This window comes from Tachypleus tridentatus, chromosome 13 (genome assembly GCF_004210375.1).
Source record: "Tachypleus tridentatus isolate NWPU-2018 chromosome 13, ASM421037v1, whole genome shotgun sequence".
NCBI lineage: Eukaryota > Metazoa > Arthropoda > Merostomata > Xiphosura > Limulidae > Tachypleus > Tachypleus tridentatus.
Window position 1 is genome coordinate 115,117,291 of NC_134837.1, and position 20,772 is coordinate 115,138,062.

Genomic DNA, 20,772 nt, shown 5'->3' on the forward strand with positions numbered 1-20,772 from the left:
GTGTAATATTAGTATGTTACTTCCTCCCTCATGAGAAGACTAAAGACAAAAACGTAAAAAAATTAGAGCAACATGATCTTTGAGTTATTCACGCTGTCTTTGTTTGTGGTTAAGCACAATGGGTTATTTGTGCTCTACACAGCACGGGTATCATTACCCGGGTTTTCGCGTTGCAAGTTTACAAACATACGACTGTGTCACCACTCGTGGACTTCACGCTGTCAGTTTATTTGTATAAAACTGGGAATCTCGAACGCAATTTTCAACCCTTTGGAAGACTGTGTTTGATTATCTTCATTAAGTCACGCAAAAATGATAAATACTGATAAAACAAAGAATATTGTGTGTAATAACTACATGTGTGTAAATAATTATTATTTATAAAGTATTACATTTCTACTTTATTTGAAAGCCCAGCATGGCCAGGTGGGTTAAGGCGTGTAGCTTTACGTGATATTCAAAAAACAAACAAAAACATCCACTTTATTTGAGCCTTCCTTACTCTACACGTTTTTTATCTCTCTCACTAATTATTAAATCTATTCTGAAATAAATAAATATTTTATGTTTCACAGCATATAGCATATTTCCCTGTTCACAAATATGACTCACTCTTTTTTTTTCTTATTCTCTTACCCGTTTCTTCTATTTTAGTTGATGGCATAACTTATATATACACATATTTTATATATTAATTAAACAAAACAAATAATGGAAGTTCATAATATCACTGTAGCTAACTAAGATTGAAAATTGTCTAACAATTCTGACACGCTCTAAACATCGGTAACGTCGCTTTCATATTTTCTTCACACCATTTTAATTTAAGCACAAACCTATACAATAGATTATCTGTGCTCTGCCCAGCACAAGTATCGAAACCCGAGTTTTAGCGTTGTAAGGCATGACGCTGTGCCACTGGGGGCCCACACCATATTAAGACCTGTAAACAAGAAGAAAAACGATATATAGTATATACATATATAGTGTATATTTATATAGTATATACATATATAGTGTATATTTATATAGTATATACATATATAGTGTATATTTCATTTGCAGTATATGATGCTATTTCATCTTTAAAATGTTTAACTGCGCTTTTTTGTCCAGCTTGTTTTTTAAAGCAACTGATTAAAACAATTTTAAACTTAAAACAGTCCTAAACTGTTACAACTTTAGAAGTAATAAAGGCGGGACCAGAGCAAACGGACTGGTTATTGCTCGTGGCTTCCATGCGCACGGGATTTCTTGCAAACTGAGCTACTTAACAGCCTTTGTTGTGTGAATAGGAGCATATGAGCACAGTGCTCGCAGTTCATGCGTCTACTTCCTCGCCCAGCCATGACGTACGAATAGTCTCTCATAAACATCACATGCTCAGCCAGTGAGGCGCAACTACATCGCATGAAAGGGTCTAGTTTTCTACACTCTACTGTCGTTGCAGGCTCTCCTGCATAGCACCATCCCATGTGCTGCTGAGAGCATAACAGGACTGCCCACGAAAAAGTATAATTGAAGAAACTTGGGAATCATTCCGGTAATAATATGCAACTGAACATCGCCATGGTAGCACACTTCTTCAGTAGAGAAGATTTTGTCAAGCGGCAAATTTTGGATTTACACTGTGTAGAAAATCCTAGAGTTGGTAATTGCCGAATGCACCAGGGGTCGCTGTTTAGAATAAAAAATATTCACAGCGATAAAGTGATACGATTATGTATTTTTGAATGGCTAGTAACTCTATTTGTTTGTTTTACCTTGGTGTTCTCAGCCTGTGATGCTTGGCCCACCAAACAGCAGACATCTGTGTCAGAAGTTCAAGTTATAGTAAGTCACGAAGACCGAATTGCAGATAATTATTTTTATTCTAACTTGTAAAGTGTCTTTAATATAAGATTTTCATTCCCGTTTTTTGCCTCGTTCCTTTGTTTGTAATATTCTTTTTACTTGGAACTTAAAGTTACAAAGTTTTATGTATTTTATCAAATTAAGTAACGCATTTTAAATAAGACTTTATCTATTGTACCATGTTACTGGTGTTGTGTGGCAAAACTCATGGAAGTACGTTACTGTTGAATGTATAGTCACTACTAGGTATAAGTTTCAAATATTTTGTATTATAAACTGCACAAAATAATTCACACATGTAACAAAGTACCAAAATGTTCGAACTTAAAACACATATAAAGATTCAATGAAGCCTCAGTCAGTCTGGGCTCTAAGCCTATCGATTGTGGCGTTGCTAAGCGACGAGTAGGCATTAATTAACAAGACAGTCTTAGTCGCTTGCTTCGATATAGTTGGCCATTTTTACAATTTGTATTGATTAAAGGTCACAGATAATTTAAAAATATTTCGTTTTCATTAATTATGCCCCAATAATATTCTTATCGGCTACGACATATTTTAATTTAATTAATTTCATGCTTTTCTTTTAAATATTGAGATAATAATGGCGAAACAATACGTTATATTTACTATGCTCATGTGGAAGTTTGACGGTTTGATCTTTCGTGTATATCGTGACTCGTAACAACCAATCAAATAAAAAGGAGACGTTAAGGATTAAAATCTGATGAATTTTACAATTTGTTTTTAACATCCATGTGTAAATACGTTATAATTAGTACCAATTCTTTATACAATGCCTTTGTCCACTAAATGTCAGTTGTTAAAAGTTGTTGCAACTTTTTAGCTATTCAGCTTTTAAACTGACAGACCATGAAATTAAAAGATAAGATGACTTAAAGATCACACTTTTTGGACAAAATAATAGTAGTGTGTTACATCTAATCATAGGTTGTAATAAAATATATTACTTCTTGGCTAGTGGCTCAGTGGTATGTCTGCGGACTTATAACGCTAAAAACCAGGTTTCGATACCCGTGGTGGGCAGAGCACAGCTAGCCCATTGAGTAGCTTTGTGCTTAATTCAAAATAACAACAACTTCGTGGCTTGAAACGTTTATGTCAAATAATGAGGACAATGCTTACGGGGGAAAAAAATACATTATCATCCGTGAAGTCTGAAATGGGAACTTAACTTAGTTCGTATGAAACCACGTCAAATAATATTTAAAAAGTCAATCAAAATTTTGTATTGTAGATTCTAACAAGAAAATGTAAATTACTTATTATTTTTACTATATAACAAATACTAAATATTAGATTACTGAACGAGTAACTGGTTCAGTTATCCTTTCTTTTCTGTGTGAGGGTGAATGTATGTCACACTACAGACAGCATCAAGTTATTGTTAATTATTACTTACTATTAGATAGTTACAGTGTAATGCAACTTGATGTAGGCTTTTGCAACTTTTCATTTCCATTATTTAAGTGACTTTACATGGTTGGTAAGTCTTTTCAGTTCACACACCCCAAGCTGGAAGGACGCCATTGTTGTCAGCTGACTTATCTACCACTATAATGACCTAGGACAGCTAATTCAGGCAGTGGGTTGTTGTGATACTGATGTCTTGTTCAAGATGTGGGTTGAAGATTGTTATTGTGTTATCTAGTTCAAGACATGGGTTGAAGGCTGTAAAAATGATATCTAGTTCAGGTCGTAGATTGCAAGTTGTTATAGTGATACCTTGTGTATGCGGTAAACTGAAGGTTTTAACACTAGTATATAGTTCAAGACGTACGTTGCACATTGATATAGTAGTATCTTGTTCAAGGCATAGTTGGGGACTGTTATAGTGATGTCTTACTTAAGGCTTGGGTTGCAGGATGTTATAGCAATATCTAGTACGCGCCGTGTACTGCAGGTTTTAGTGACATTATGCTTTGAGCGTGGGTTGAAAAACGTCCCTGAAACACAATTTCGTCTTTGCGAACATACATATAACTGGGGAGAAACTTTTAAATAATTGTTATTCCTGGAGAAATAACAAAAGAATTGCATACACTGTAAATATCCGGTAGGGAAATTTAATTTTAGTGATTTTCGTTTTTAATGAATAATTACAGATTAGTTTTCCTTGGATAATTCGCTAATTCATTTGAAGCTGATGCTCGAAGTTCGTTCGTATAAAAGAAACGAAAAAAATCTTCAAAGAAGAGATAGAAGATTTATTTTAAAGGTATCAAAATTTATTCGAAACTTTATAATCAGTGGGCTCGAACGAAATTTACGCCATATTTAACAAGGCATGTACGTTTTGTTGTTGGTTTTCAGTTCATTTGTGGAATCGATACTAATGAATCTATTCCAATAACTATATGTATACGTATATTACTAGTCTTCAGGAATGTTTAGTGCTACTTATTGATAGTAGTGATCGTTTAATAATCGTAAAAACAGTGGTCATAATGAGGGACAACCGGAGGTTCCTACATGCTGAGGTCCGGGTTCCATGCTGGAGTTATGTGTAAGGAACTACATCCCCGTAGCTGTATTACTCTCCTAGTTACAATGTTATTTATGGTCTTCTACCACCTCGTTTCAAGGCCGAAATGGGACTACCCTTTTGAACTCTCTACACAGGCACCTAACGAATCAAGGCAACTGTACCCGTCATAGAGTCCCAGTTCGCCGCTCCCCGTACATCTTTCCAGACGGAAAACAAAAAAAATAGGCCTAAGTGTGACCGTTGTCATATTTAGTTTATCCTACACTCGTTGGCCAGTTCTCACTTCCCGACAGACATTCAGACCGGAAATAGTGGAGGTCACTTCAATGATAGGCCGACGACTTCAAACACAACACTAGCGCCATCTACACGGCGCCATTATGTCAACGCAAAAGTAATAGCAGAGTAAATAACCAAAGTTACACACATATCACTTATGGGAAAGTGTGTAATCCACATTCAAATATTCAACCCACCATAACGAGTTATACAAGTCGATAGTACAGATGTAGTACAAGATATTTATCATTCTATCAATCTCAGTTTTTTTTTATATTTTAAATCAGTATTGATTATTTGGCTAGCTTATATAAATAAACGGTTCAAAAATAGAAAATTAAAGTGTAAGAAACTATACACTTTAAATGTCAGTTTCTTTAATTTAAAAATGCCTAAAAATTGAAACCCCTTCTCTATCATGTATAACTCGAAGTCTCACATCAAACCAGTGTTACGCTATATTTTTACATAAAATAATTGCAGAAAGTTTTAATCCTACAGTTTCTTTTGAACTACTGAATGCGTTCAAAAATTTGGTACCATGTTTTAGTTTGTTTGTTAGTTTTTGAATTTCGCACAAAGCTACTCGAGGGCTATCTGCGCTAGCCGTTCCTAATATAGCAGTGTAAGACTAGAGGGAAGGGAGCTAGTCATCACCACCCACCGCCAACTCTTGGGTTACTCTTTTACCAACAAATAATGGGAATGACCATCACATTATAACATCTCCACGGCTGAAAGGGTGAGCATGTTTGATGCGAGTAGGATTCGACCCCACGACCCTCACATGAGGAGTCGCACGCCTTAACCCACCAGGCCATGCCGTGCCTCTGGTATTTTAGTAGTTTAAGAGATGTATTCTTCGAGAAAGGTAGGAAAGATAAATAAATCATACAAATGCTACAGCTTTTATTATGTAAAGTATCTGGAGTTCGCAAAACCGAATCCTACAAAATTATGCACTGAGATGACATTTACTAGTGCAGGTAATCTACAACAATAGGTTTTCGTCGCGTATTGCCTTATGTAACCTGGTGGTTAGGACGCTCGACTAGCGAATTACGAGTCGCGATCTCGAATTCGGTGGTGACGAGAATTCACGTTACCGAGCATGTGTGTCCGTTCAGTCGTGGGTTCGTTATAATTAACTGTCAATACCACGATTCGTTAGTAAAAAGAGAAGACTAGGAGTCGGCGCTGAGTGGTGTTGAGTAGCTACCTTTTCTCTAGTTTATCACTGGTAAATTAGGAACGGCTAGCGCAGATAGCCCTCATAATATACTTTAATATACTTGATAATTATACGGAATTACCAACTTTTTGGCTTAAGATATTTTCTGATAAATTCTGAATTTTGGTTATTCATAACTCATTTTCCAAAATTGTTTTAGTAAAAGTAATTGAAGTTCTGTTTCTTTTTAGTTTGTAAAATGAGCTGCGAAGTGTGACGAAATGACACATTCATTAATTTAACGATGCTTCGATTAAATGTTATAGCGGTTTCTGTTATTTGATGAGTTATTTTTTATTATACTGTAAAAATATTTACTGGTTAATATTTCTTTCATTTAGAAAGTGGACAAGTATGCTTCAGATGCGCTCACCAATACACCTTAACATATTTGTAACTTATTTCAGTCTGAATAATCATTATAGTTTCGCTGATAATAATTACACCTGCTTTTGTAACATTTGTCTTGTTACATTTTCCATACATATATTTATTTTACCCCAAAGATAATCTCAGTAACCGTTAGATGTTTACTGGTGTTCCAAGCAGAGCTATTTTTGTGCACGTTCCACATGAAGATGTATTTATAATGATCTTTAAGATGAACGAACTGCCAACCAAAATAAAAAACACTTTGTGTAATAAAGCGCAAGTTTAACATTCATACAAGAACTTTGTGTTTCTTTAATTAGCTAAATTCACAGTGTCTTAGACTTAACGGATTTCTCTTGTAAACTTTTAAACAGGCAATTCCGCTTCTTACCGTTAACCATGATAGTAGGATTAGTTGCGTCATCTTCATTCATTTCGACCATTCGTAAAAATAATCGTGAAACTTCTGGTGATACTTAGTTTTTCACCAGAACAACTATTACAGTGTTTCTGGTTACTTTTCACCAAACTTAAAACACGCATTTTAATGAATTTCTTAACTTAATAAAATATAAATTCTATTGTAAAATAGCATGACCAATTGAAAAATTTAAATTGAACTTTTTAACAAATAAAAAGCCAAAAATAGTGCAAATCTACTCATACAAAACACATATTTTAAACAACGACAACAAGATATCTATATACAATTAAACTTCCGTTAAAACAGTATTGGAATTTTCAACATAATCATTTTATGAACATGTTATGAAACTCTTAGCATTCAGATATCACTATCCCTAATTTTGAAGGGAGGAAAGACGGTTTGTTTGTTTCTTTTCTGAATTTCGGGCAAAGCTACACAAGGGCTATCTGCGCTAGCCATCCCTAATTTAGCAGTGTAAGACTAGAAGGAAAGCAACTAGTCGTCACTTGCTACCGCCAACTCTTGGGCTACTCTTTCACCAACGAATATTGGGATTGGCCATCACATTACAACGCCTCTACGGCTGAAAGGGCAAGCATGTTTGGTGTGACGGGGATTCGAACCCGTGACCCTTATATTACGAGTCAATTACCCTAAACAGTTGGCCATGCTGGGCCAAAAGGAATCAAATGGTTTTTTTGGGATCTTTGAGCTGAATAGCAGGATTGACTTTAATATTTATAAAGAACTCACAGCAATAAGTGTAATATATCTTGAATGGCATTACTTGTTGAACCTTCCGGTCATCAGTGCAATATGCTAACAGGAAGGCTATGTTCGGTCCAAGACTTTAATAACAGTTAAACAGTTTTCCAAACTCTGTATATGTAGATATGGTATTACTTAATTAATCATAAACATTAAACTTGGATAAAGTTATTATATGAAAACAAAAAATATCGAACAAAATCCAAACTTTCTGGCAGTATATATACATTTTGTGTCATATTTATAATAATAATAATACAATGTTAGTAATATATAACGGTGAAAACACATTTTCATGCTAACACAGCCAGAATGCTTATTTGCCGGTTCGCTGTCACATTTCGTCACCTCCCTCCTTATAAGACATTATAATATTATTAATAAAGGGCATGGCGTCGCCGCCAATATGTAATAAGTTAAAACACCCACTGCTTGTGTTTTGTTTACCAGAATAGCGTTCCACACGACAAATTTATTTTAACAACGCATTAAGAGGGAAGAGAGTTATTCAGCCAGCGTGTTATAAACTTCCCATCCTTTGTAAAAGTATTATTGTGTTTTTTTATTATTTTAATAAAGGCTTCTATACATAGTAACCATTATATCATATAGATAAAACACCTTCATTTTACAACCAACTTGAGCTAAGTTAATAGGAATTTTAAAAATTAGGGGGACGACTTATAGTAACTAGTTTTCTTCTTTCGTGCAAAATTAGATTTTTGGTTTTATTTTTGTCGTAATTTTTGAAAAGGTTAGACTGTACGCCAGTTTATTCTATGAGTCACTACATACCAAGATGATTAACTTATCTGTACTCGTTTTATTATAATTATATATTAAACATCGACGTTCGTGACCTTAGTTCTTAAAATTTCTAATGCCACCTGCTCCCCGCTGTACTAAGCGGAAAATCTAGGGATTTACAACACTAAAATCAGGGTTTCGATTCCCCTCGGTGGGCTTAGCAGATAGCCCGATGTGGCTTTGCTATAAGAACAACACACACTCTAATGCCATCAGTATACATTAAAGTAATTTCTAAAAAAGCCATACGCGCGCTATTAGTTGTCATTTATCCAGTAGTCTTGAAGCCAACAATAAATAAATACTGATAGCTATACGTTTACGTATGTGTGAAAATATAATAAACGGTCTACTTTCGTAGCATGGATTAAAATACGGGTAAATTTCAGCCAGCCTCTCGGTCAATTCGTCAGTTCATCCATCCCTTTGACTACCTATGTTACATACATCTGGAATATGTACTGAATTGAAGACAGAATTGAACCACAGAATTGAAGACTTCCCCTCACTATATACTTCCTTCTTTTTTTTATCAGTACGCGTGGGTGACAGAAGATATGGTGAAACTGCCGGCGCCTGTCGACCTGGAAGCAATTATACGTCTTTACAGTCATTAGATTTATATCAATAATATAAGACAAGAAAACGTTTCTAGAATTGAATCTTTTTTTTTTGTTAGAAACCATTATAGAGCACTAACCACATCTTACAGGGTGCATTTGAAAAAAACATGTTTCGACTAATTCTATATTTAATAAACAGTTTTTTGTTTACAAAAGACTCAAATTAAAGGAGGGGACATGTTTGTAGGAAGCTAGATTTCTGTTTGTTTTTGTTATTACTATGTGCGATTGTGGAGTATTATCCTTACACACAAATGTCCAATTGAGCTACATTTACATGTCCAAAGTGCACAATTGGGCACTATCTCAATGATTAAAAGGCTTTTAGTCATTATGTAGTTTTGATATTTGTACAAATTTAAGAAACTGCAATTATTATATCTAAAATGCATTTTTGTTGAATAATGCACTATCTAACACAAATTTTATTCCTCAACAGTTTGTGTTTTTTTTAATTCCTCGTGTCGTAAAAGTACAGAAAATGACCATTATTTCCTTCAAACCTTGCTTTTGTGACCTGGATAATGAAATTTAGAAATTAACCTATTTTCTATGTAGAAATGGGCAAATTTGCAACATTTTCATTTACATAAGGTCTGAATAAAACAACATATGAATCAAGATTTACATGTATTTATACTAAAGTTATACAAAAATCTTTAGAAGTGAGTAGTTTTTCGTGATTTGCAATTGTAATGTCAATCACGTTCACGTATCAAACCCCAAATATAGTCTCCCATCACAAAAGCAGAGTTTGAAGAGAAAAATAGATCTTTTCCATTTACTTTAGACATAAGAAAATGGGAAATAACACTTTCTGCCCAGGAACAAGAAAAACTATAAATTTTGTTACATAGTGGAATTGATTTTTTTCTGTCACAATAAATTACTTGACTAGTATGTCTTTGTATGAAAAAGCATAAATATTTGTTTCATTTTCCAACTGCTCCAAGTGTTCTACAGTTGAATTGATATGTCGTAGGAGCAAGTTGTATGCACGTGACTTATGTCACTTTTCTATGCGGAAATCCTTCTTTATTATGTTGCATACTGCTGCATGGGTCACGTGAATGGTTTTTTGCTACTAACATTTTTGTTTGTGTAATCTCACCTGTTACAAAACTCCTCATTTTAATTTCCCCGCCTCGGGTACGACTTGCCTCTTTCTGCGTGGTTCTGGACCACATTCTTTTCTTTTCTAATGCATTCAAGTGCCATAGATATCCCTATTTTAGACATTATAAATCCTCAGTCTAAATGCATCTTTATAATGTGAGTATATGAATATTTTGCGTTGGAAAGTGCTGTTACATACCTTTCCCAAAATTTTCAATAGCATCACACTACTTACATATATTATCCTATAGGGCTTTGGTCCGTCATTCTAATATTTGTAACTTGTTTTGCACGTTAAGCAAGTTACGAAATAACCTCGTGACAGAAACAACTAATACTGTGAGGCGAGGGCTGTTTTTGAAGTCACAACAAGAGGCTTTCACGCCAAAGTCATTGTTGATCATGCAAGTTTATAACATAAATAGCTTCTCAATTACTACAGATTTGTATTCTAGCTTGCTCGATGAGCTCTGGTACTGAACAAAAGGCTTCGTCGGCACTAAATATAGCACATATAGTTTGGTTGATATATCGTTCTGCATTCTTAATTACTTTCAATCACAAGTTCTGACGACTGAATCGAGTCAACAGAATCTTCATTATATGTTTTTAAACCATGACATAATTAACTTATAGTATCAGCAACAAGTTCCAAAATACCGCTTTTTTATTTATCAATGCATTTAATGCATTTGGTAACAATGGAACCTTACGACAGGTCACGTTCAACACAGACTTATAAAATGTAATGAAATTTATCCTATTTTAGTTGCTAATGGATAAAGAAATAAAGTTATTTTATTATGCGAATCAAATATACTAATAAAAGTCTCACGTAATAAATTGTTTAAGGAAATATTTGTATTAACAACCTGTAGTTCAAAGAGTAAATATATTTACTCTTATATTTTAATGAAATTCAGACTAACAGTCATCAGGTCTAACAATAAGCAGCAGCATACATGATAATAATTAGCTTCCAGTAAGTCTTCTTGTTACCCCTCTACTAAGGCCCCTCTGTATTTGTTGGTCTGTACCGTGAAAGATGCTAACTCGTTGGCTTTGTGTTTCCTAGAAGAAAATCTGAAGACCTCCGTCTTACCTTCAAACTCCATTAGTCCATCATATTTAGCTTAACCCTGTGACATTCACTTTAGAATAAAAGTATGATAGAGAATAAACATTTAAAGTATGTTCTCTTCTTGCCTTGAGATATACGTAGAGTATTTCATAAATGTGCAAGAAAGTGCGCTGTCCTCAAGTTGCTAAATAACTGACTCATTTCTCATACTCCTGTAGAATGTTCTGGATGGACTTTACATCTGAAAATCATCCACGACTCTTTAATAAACCGTTCGTTTTAGCACCAGCCCGTCCATCGTACTTTATAAATTATTTTCTTTTAATCTTTCTCAAAAATATAAAAACAGACAAAACATTATACACGAGTACGTTTGTTTCAATGTTGAGTATTCAAACCTTAGAAACTGGCAACGATATTTAATCACGAATACATGTATATAATTATTAAATGCTTTACGTTTCTACAAAGACAAATCTACAAATCTAAAAAGATGTACAATAATCCATGAATTATGATAAAGATTAAGTTTCTGGTCAGAAGAAAATTGATAAAAACTGAATCTTCATCACAGACAGTTTTGTAGCCTAGGATGCAAGGCTAATGCCCTACTCATGATTAACACGTGTTTTGTATCTACAGCAATTATGATTATTAGTCCTAGGCCTCATTTACTGTTTTTGTTTCTTTTTAATATGTAAGGAAGTTACTCAGATGTGAATGGATCTTTCGTTATTAAAATTTCATCTTTCAAACACACACTACAGGAGAAAGGGTGCCCAGCACTGTCATGTGGTTAGGGCGCTCAACTTGTAACCTGAGGGTTTCGAGTCCAAAATCTCGTCACATCAATTATTCTCGCCTTGCAGTTGTGAAGGCGTTATAATGTGACGGTCAATACCGCTATTCGTTGATAAAAGAGTAGTCCAAGAGTTGACGGTGGGTGCTGATGAATAGCTGCCTTCCCTCTAGTCTTTCTTTGCTAAATTAGGGACAGCTAGCGCATTTAGCCCTCGTGTATCATTGCGCGAAATTCACAAAACAAACAAATGGGAAAAAGAATTTCCCTTAAATAGATTTTGTGTTAACAGTTTAAGAAACATTAACTTTAATAGTATATATAATTTCGATGATTAAATATTTACTTGATGAAACGAAAATGTGTCTGGTGATGGTTTTTATTATTGATTTAAATTTTAAAGCGTAACTATAACGAAGGAAATATGATAACTCGTATTATAGATATTTATATAATATTGAAATCTGAATCATCTAACGGCATGATTCTTCAGATCACTCTCCTGTTCAATTACAAAATAACATGGTTAAGAAAGCAACATAAAAACATGATAATTTATGTTGTGAATTACTGTGGAAAAATAAATGTTAACTGCACAGTTTCTAGTTTGATTTTATAAAGTTGTTTCTAATTGAAACAGAAAAAATAACACATTGCTGATGTTTATTAGGAGAACTGTTTTAAATAGAAGAATAGTCAACTGTTTGAAAGCGCTCGACTATTGGATCTCGTTTGAAAAAATAGTAAAACTTTAATTGGGTCAAAAGGCAAATGTCCGTAATTATTAACAGCATGACGGATTTACTAATGTTAAGGTGTATTTTAAGGTCTGCTGAGACCTAGTTACAGTTCAAATATAACTTCATTTGTTAGAGGCCAAAGTGGATGAAGTTCGTGTCTTTTTAAGCTGCAAAGTGCGTGTGTGTTGAAGTATCATAATATATTGTAAATAATCCTAACACTTTGGTGTTTAACTTCAGATCAATGTTTGTACAATAACAGTTTTGTTTTTTTGCGTCAGTTTGAATAAAAAATAATTATATTTTCTGTATATTCACTTATTCATGTGTTTTCTGTACTAATATTATTAGTAAATAATAAATTAAATATTTAAAAAGGCCAGAAAAAAAAATAAGTTAGTATAGTTCATTTTGACGCTGATGTAATGTTCAATATGATGTTTGTTTCATTTTACATTTGGTTTGGCTTATAATAATTCATGTATTTCCAAACTATCGAGATGAATTTCTGGTTGAGTATATTTGAGTATTCATGGTTCTTCAAGTATAGACTGCTTTTAAGTCTTAATAGCATAACACAGTCACATTAACATTTTTATCTTATCAACCAATTAAATGAATATAAGTGGTCTTCGGATAAGATACCCAGTGGTTGATCTTTTAGATTTCCACCCTTTGCTAGAGAAAAGACGAGAAATAATAACGCTTATACAAAGAGTAAGATAGTAGCGTCACTGCTTTCTATCTTTCTATCCAAAGCACCTTTTTTATGGTGTCTCGTGTAACAACAGTTGAGAGAGAACAGTTACTAATTACTTGGCGTAAGAAGCATTTTGCGTCAGTGAATGGCGTACTATCATTACAGTTAAAGGTTTTGTTGGTGCTTGCATATATATATGTACACACACACACTTACCACTTATCAAAGTTTTTCTGGATCTTAATATAAACTAGATGGGAAAAGACACAAAGATAATATTTGAAGATGCAATTTCAGATGTTTTATTTTACGTAAAAACAGGTTCATGATTCAATTTATATATGAAGTTAACATTAAAATACAGTTGGTAGTTTGAGGTGAAAGAATCTTCTGGTTAATGGATATCAAGTTTATACTAGTACGTATTTTTATATTTTCATGTATAATTTTTATTTCCATTTTTATTTTACTGTTAATGCTAAATAACAAATAAATAAACCTTCACAATATTGTACTTGCACGTTTATGATTTGTTTTTCAACGGGTGTGATGAATAGTCACCCAATTAACAGTCAGATGAGTACTGTTTCTAGTTCATAGTGAATTGATTTTGAAGACGTTGGAGAAAAAAATTTTAAATTATTTAAATGTAGGCTTCATTTTTCTAAGTGGCAATTTAAAAGGAAATATTTGTGTTTATTAAAAAGAGAGCCTGTATGTACACAAAGGTAAGTTTGGTCAAAACATGACAAACATTACGTAAACACTAAATTTCTTATTGATAAATAGAGAAAACTAAAGTTATTTGAATACAGCAAGCCGTTGCTATACAAAGAACAACATAAAAACCTCTGCGTACAGGTTTACCGTAATACATGAGATGTAATCAAGTTAATATGTGACGTGTACAGATATTTAAGTGACGAGATTATAGCAAATTGGTCTATTAAAAGCAAGAGACTTGTCAAACATTATAACTGTCTTCACCAGCCTGTACCCTCTAGTTAAAAATATCTATTCGGGCCAATGACGTGTGATGAGTAATATGGTGAACATTTGTGAAAGAGAGTATTGTTGAATTAGTATATATTAGGAAATACAGATTATCACCTTACCAGTTAATGAACCATCTGGTCATAGCGGGAATGTTTGTTTTATACTTTTTAATATAAAAATGTATTTTTGTATCTGTTGTTTATGTTTTTTACTGCAGCATTTTTGTAAATATGTTATTAAGATTGAGCATTATTTAGTGCAAAGGTTCTCAATTTGTTGCGGGTGGAATGCAAATGTGTTTCAAAAAATCCCATCATAAGCTAAAATACGGGACGCTAAAAGCTAAGCTATACAGAGTTTGAGTACATTGCATTAAAACAATTTTAAAGTCATTCTTACAATCCATACTGCCCCGTCCAGTCGTATTTCATCTGAAGATTGTGCATCTCGACAATGATATCGCAGCGTAGTTTCCGTTGTTAAAAGGTTCTTTAAGAAATTAACTACAGACCAACAGTTCAGTGGATTGAAAAGACATTAACCAAAAGTAAATGACATTATTTGCTATCTAAGTTATTAAATGGTGGTTCAAAGTAAGATGTCTGAGAATGTTTAGTTGTAATTTCTTAGTTATTGCTAAGTTAGATTATTTGGTTGGCTCACAAATGAAGAGCTGAATATTATTGTGATATTTACATCCCGAGCTATTCGACAATATTTGCTACTGGAATCTTGATTTAATATGTTGAAATAATCGCTCAATCTAGTTAGTGAGTTGCAGTGGTATTTTCATAAACAGATTACGCTATTCTCACTAAGTATACATCTAGAAGAGATATGCTTGTCAGATAAGATAATGTTATTGATTATTACACTATAAAATGAATATATACTAGTTTTTATCTGTATTTTAACTTTCATGATATTCTAGTTATAATGATCCAACTCTTTAGATTGAACCCGAAGGTCATATGCACATTTTATCATGTGCAGAAACTGTACTACTGTTGATATTGAATGGTAAAGTTATATATTATAAGTGTGCATCAGTTAATAAATGTGTGTATTAATTATGTTCATACATACAACAGCCCCATTTTAAAGACTAATAAAAAATTTGCCTTGGAATAATGAGATATACAATTATTAATTTAGGTCACATGAATAAAAAACGTGATGTGTTCTGTGTTTTTCTTTTAATATTAGTAACTAATGATTCAGTTTGATAATGAATTCAAATATTTTTAAGATTGTGGTTTTACATTGAGGGAGAGCGAGATAATATAGTATAGGATAATCTATACGATACTAAACAAATAACAGCAGATTCATCGTTTTAATTGGTGTTACTTGACTATTGTCTTGTAGGTGAAGGAAATGGAACACTGGTATGCAAGAAAACATATTGCACCCATAGTTGTGAAACAGATCTGATTTTAAAGTATGTTTGATTTACACAAACAAACTATTCACAAACGTTGCTGATAATACTGAATATTTTTCTTGACATTATTTCTAAACAAACTTGTTGTTATAGATGAATTTTGTACTAACTGCATTTGTTTGTTATATAACGTTATGTTTTAGTGTATGATATATAAATATAACTTAGGTAATTTGTAAAATAAAGCATTATTTTACTTATCTCTTTGGACGTTTAACGTGTGTTAAAAGACTAGTCATTAAACTACTTACTTATTAAGTTATTCAGTTACTTATTAAAGTGTTGGTTTGCAATTTACTTCCCCTTCAACAAAGTAGCTAGTGCTCTGCTTCATGAATCACACAGTAATGAAATAACTCATGTGTATTTGAGTTTGGGGTACTCAGCGTTCCAGAGAAGCTAAGTGGATTGGATATTCATTAATGTATAGGACAAGTGCATTTTTGTAGTACACGGGGTAACTGCATTGATATTGTGTGATGAGGCACCTATGTTTCATCCCATCTTGATAACTATGCTAGATAATCGCTTAGGCTATCATAAAAGTAGAGGATATCGTGTTCCTGGTTATGGAACTTGGTAATCTGTCTGACCAATTATTTATTCTTTGATAAAGATATATAAGCTCGTGCATTATCATTTAGTCAAACTATCAAACTCAGGAGGGTATTGTGAAATTTAATTTTAACCATGACCAACAATCAAGAAAACTTGGTAAAATAACTGGCTATTTAAGTTGGTTCCTTGGTCGATATGGATCATTCAAGGTGCTCCAAGTTATGTTATTCATTGTTTAGCAAACGCATTTGCAATAGACTGCGTTAACGTGATGACCAATAAAAAACGCTTTGGTCCCTTTCGTGAAGTAACTGATAATACCAGCACATATATACTTATCACTTCTTTCAGTTTTGGGCAGATAAACAGATATATTTACAATAAATATTTGAAGAAATGAACCTAAACTCCTCTACCAGAGTTATTTCTGCTGTGACTATTTTTTTTCTAGGCAGTGCATGACACAGTGCTATACCACTACTCAAAATATTTACATAAACACTCCCAAAAAATTGCTTCTGCACTTCTACAGTATTGTGGGACGTTACATTCTCTTATACCTTCCAATACGTGTATAAAACAAAACTGTATTAAAACCTGCTTTAGAGCTATAGAACCAGCCACTAGCTGCATCACACAGTGGCTACCATATCTCACTGGCTCAGAAAGATAACATAAAAAATCAATATAAAATTTGGAACTGCCTATATAAATTCTATATATTACATATACCAATATTACATTTATGAGGTTGTGGTGATAATGCTTTACACTGCTGCAAATTATATCTGGTTTCTTCAGTTACTTCTCCCAAAGTTTCTAATTGGTCATTTGCAATGTCAGTATAAAATTAGATTTCTTAGTGCTCATGTTGTTTGTTTTTACTTCTGCTACTATTGATTTGACTGCTGCGTGATGTTGAATATCTCTTCCCTGCACAATAATCCATTGGTATTTCTGTACTGCTGATCTGACAATTTTATAACAAACGTATACTTTTGCAGCATAGTTATCAAATGCACAGTCAGACTTTCCAGACTTGTATAGTTCAGTAGTTATTTCAGTGATCATGTTCTGTTCCATTTGAATAATGAACTGCCTAACCTACAGGTAATAGTGTAAATGTTTAAAAATACTACAGTTACAGTGACTTTATTATAAGTGGCAGGTGCATTAAACAGACTAATTAGCAAGACACAGATTTTACATAGTGTTTATTAAGTACTAAAAATGGTTTTTGTTTACTTTTAATGTTTAATTCCATTTGTCAGCAACTGTAAACCATATCTTATGTACCGAACCAACATGCACCTTCTGACACATCTAGACATTTATTGGTTAATTTATTCAGAAAGGCATCAATGCATGTTTCTACGTATATCAACAAGACGCCCATAAGAAACAACAAAAACCTTGGAGTTCCTTTGTGACAATCACCACTAAAAGATACAGAACATTCTCCTAAAGTTGAATCGTATCCCCATTCTTTAATACATGTCCGATTTCAACAACATCAATATTAAGGTGTCTCAGAGAAGTTTGTCTGGAAGGTATTTTATACGATAGGCATCATTTGTATCTATATGATATGCGATTGTTATCTAAACACGGTGAATTATTTAAATATCAAATATATCAACAAACACTTTAAGCAATTATCTGAATTCATGTCTCGGAGTCCATTTATGTTAGCGCCTCCTTCTGGTAGAGTCCTTAAGTAATTAGAATTATGCTAGTTCCTTTGGTTGTTTGCTTTACTTCAGCCTCATTTACTGTCTAAATAACCATTACACCTCATAGATGAATAGGTAATGTCTATAATTAGAAACAAGCACAGGTACAACACCAGCACACAAAAGATAGATGTTCAATCATTAACAGCTTATTTTCCTCTCAAAAACGATATTCAGTGCCTCTGCTCTAGCAACAAGGCAGATATTAACAATTTACTGGATTGCACACACGGTACCTTATGGGACACTACTTACCTGTTTGGATGTTAACAGCAGATGTTATTTCTGTATAACTTCATTTGAAGACATTCCTCTTTTCTCACACGCTATTTGTCATCATTTTCCAGAATAAAGTTTTTGCTAAATGGTTAAACTTAGTGAACAAGAAAATGAGAAGTCCTTGAGACCCATGTGGTGCAACATGAGTTTGTTTAACAGTCTCTCGAAAAACTAATCAACGAGTATTTTATTATAGTCACCTTTAAATAATGTTTGAGACTGTCTTCCAATTCAAATTACTTAGATAATTCACATAGACGGTCCATTTTTAATGAGCTAGTTCCCTTCAAACATTAAATTTTGGATCATCACTCTGTTCTCTATAGCATCAGTTTGATGGTACAGCTCATTGACAACTGTATTCTAGTAACTGACTTGCTCTTCATTCAAGTTATCTAAAACTTTGAGTACCGTACCATCTAGACGCAGCATTACATACTGCACCACCTCTCCCTGCGTCAACCCATTCTAAAAAATAACTTGCTTTCCTGGATTGAGGCCATATTCCTTTCAAGAAATGGTGCAGAGACTTGTGCACTTAATATCAGTTTGAAGTTGATCTCCTTTGAATATATATATATAGTGGGAATGATTACTGGTCAAGATAGTCGAGGGTTGTGAGTTATCACACTAGGACTTTGACAGCTTCTGTTCTAATGAGAATCTGTTCATTTTTGTGGCGTGTCGTAGAAACATGAAAATATTACTCTTTTTATTTTATAAATCTGCTTTTTTATGCTTTCTTTCTCCGATATTGAGTACCAGAGAGACGGTGCTTTCCATTAGCCATCTTTTTATTGTTTAACAGGCCCGGGCTGTATGTTACAGGATTCAAGATCCGCAGTCAGTTGTTATAAATACGTGATATGTACATGGCGGTCGTGAATGTGTTATAAGAACGACGATAAAATCCAACTATTTAGTCAGACGATATAAGCCCAAGAGTCGATGGTGGGTGTTATTGAATTGCTTTATTTCTAGTTTATGAGTTCAAAATTAGGAACGGCTATGCAGGTAATCCCTGTGTGTTTTTGTGCAAACATTTTGAAATAAACAAATTGTCACTTTTTAGCTCACATGTTTTATCAATTAAATATTAAGTTCAAAAAGATTTTAACGAAATTTAACCTAGTTTAATTTCCGAGATTTTTTAGAAAGTTCTAGTTGAAATTTTGTTAGTATTTTATCTTGGGCCTTTCTTGAAAAAAATAGAAAGTTCAACTACATAGTGAGCTCTGAGTTCACATTCTTATTGGTTGCTAGCAGTAAGATTTTTAAAGTACGTCTCTGTTTTGTCTGATACCGTTGACCCTAGTTCTTGTTTAATGTCTGGAATTAATACACGTCTTAGTCATCACTATTGTAATCCTCAGACAAACCTTGAGGTTGATTTTCATGAGGTCGCTGCTCTAATACAGTTATAACATCACACCCCGCATGTATGCATTTATTTTCCACATAAAATTAAGTCTAACTCATAAATGAAATTAAGGCAATTTTATTTTCCCTTTCGGTATAATCTAAAACTAGTTTATGCAGTAAAAAACACATTTGTATATTATACACATACATTAATTAAAGCGCAAGAAAATAGTACATAAAATCTGAGGCTTTCTACCCTTCTTTACGCTTCACTTATAAGTAACTTTTAAAAGAGCATTTACCAAATATAATGTTGTGAAAAAATATTATGAGTAGATTAGATTAAATAAGATACCCACGTCACGATAAAGAAACTTTCGAAAAAGAATCATTACTGAAATTTCTCGTACCTTTCTCTTTGTTTATTATTATATATATCTCCCAGTCCTCAGGGAGAAGATTTGAGATATAACGGTTTTATCTGACATACGTAAATGCGCGTATACAAATATGGTTGTTTTATTGCAAAAGTATCACTCACAAATTGTAATATAGCTCCATAAAACTAAGAGCGTAGCTATAAAACTAAGCCCTCTTTTTTTCGTATACAGATGTTGGTAGATTTATCCGGTTTCGTCCGAAATGTATGATTATCTTCGTTTTCTAGGCTGTCGTTTGCACGTACGCTGTATTGCGCATACTCTGACGGTAAAAAAACACGCACTTGGCTAATAAGCATACATAATACTTACAAATAATTAGGAAGGCTATACCCTATATCAGTATTTCTCAAACGCTAGGTCGCGACCCCAGAAGGGTTGCAAGCATGTTTCCTGGGGTGATCATGTACTGTCTGCACTGAGTCAATAGTTTTCTTTTTTGATTCTTCTAAATCATTGAAAGGTGCACATATTACCTCTGTTATAAACTATGACGAACTTCACTGAGAAACATAAAGAATGTTTTCATTCTTATAGAAATGAAATAAAAACCCTATAACGCGAGCGCTTTCGAAAGGTGGACCTTTCTTCTTCAGGAGAAAATGAAATTTTGTACATATTAAATATGGAAAAATATGCATTTCTTTTTGTTGA

At 33.4% G+C, this 20,772-nt stretch overlaps 1 protein-coding gene across 1 annotated transcript in view; it reads left to right on the plus strand.

The window, feature by feature from the left end:
- The first annotated feature begins 1,204 nt into the window (after nt 1-1,204).
- The window catches only part of LOC143240616 (matrix metalloproteinase-2-like), a 97,230-nt gene continuing 77,662 nt past the window's right edge, over nt 1,205-20,772 (plus strand). The window contains exon 1 of the mRNA XM_076483348.1: nt 1,205-1,833. Coding sequence (XP_076339463.1) covers nt 1,552-1,833 — 282 coding nt within the window. The 5' untranslated portion in view covers nt 1,205-1,551. The remainder of the gene's footprint in view (nt 1,834-20,772) is intronic.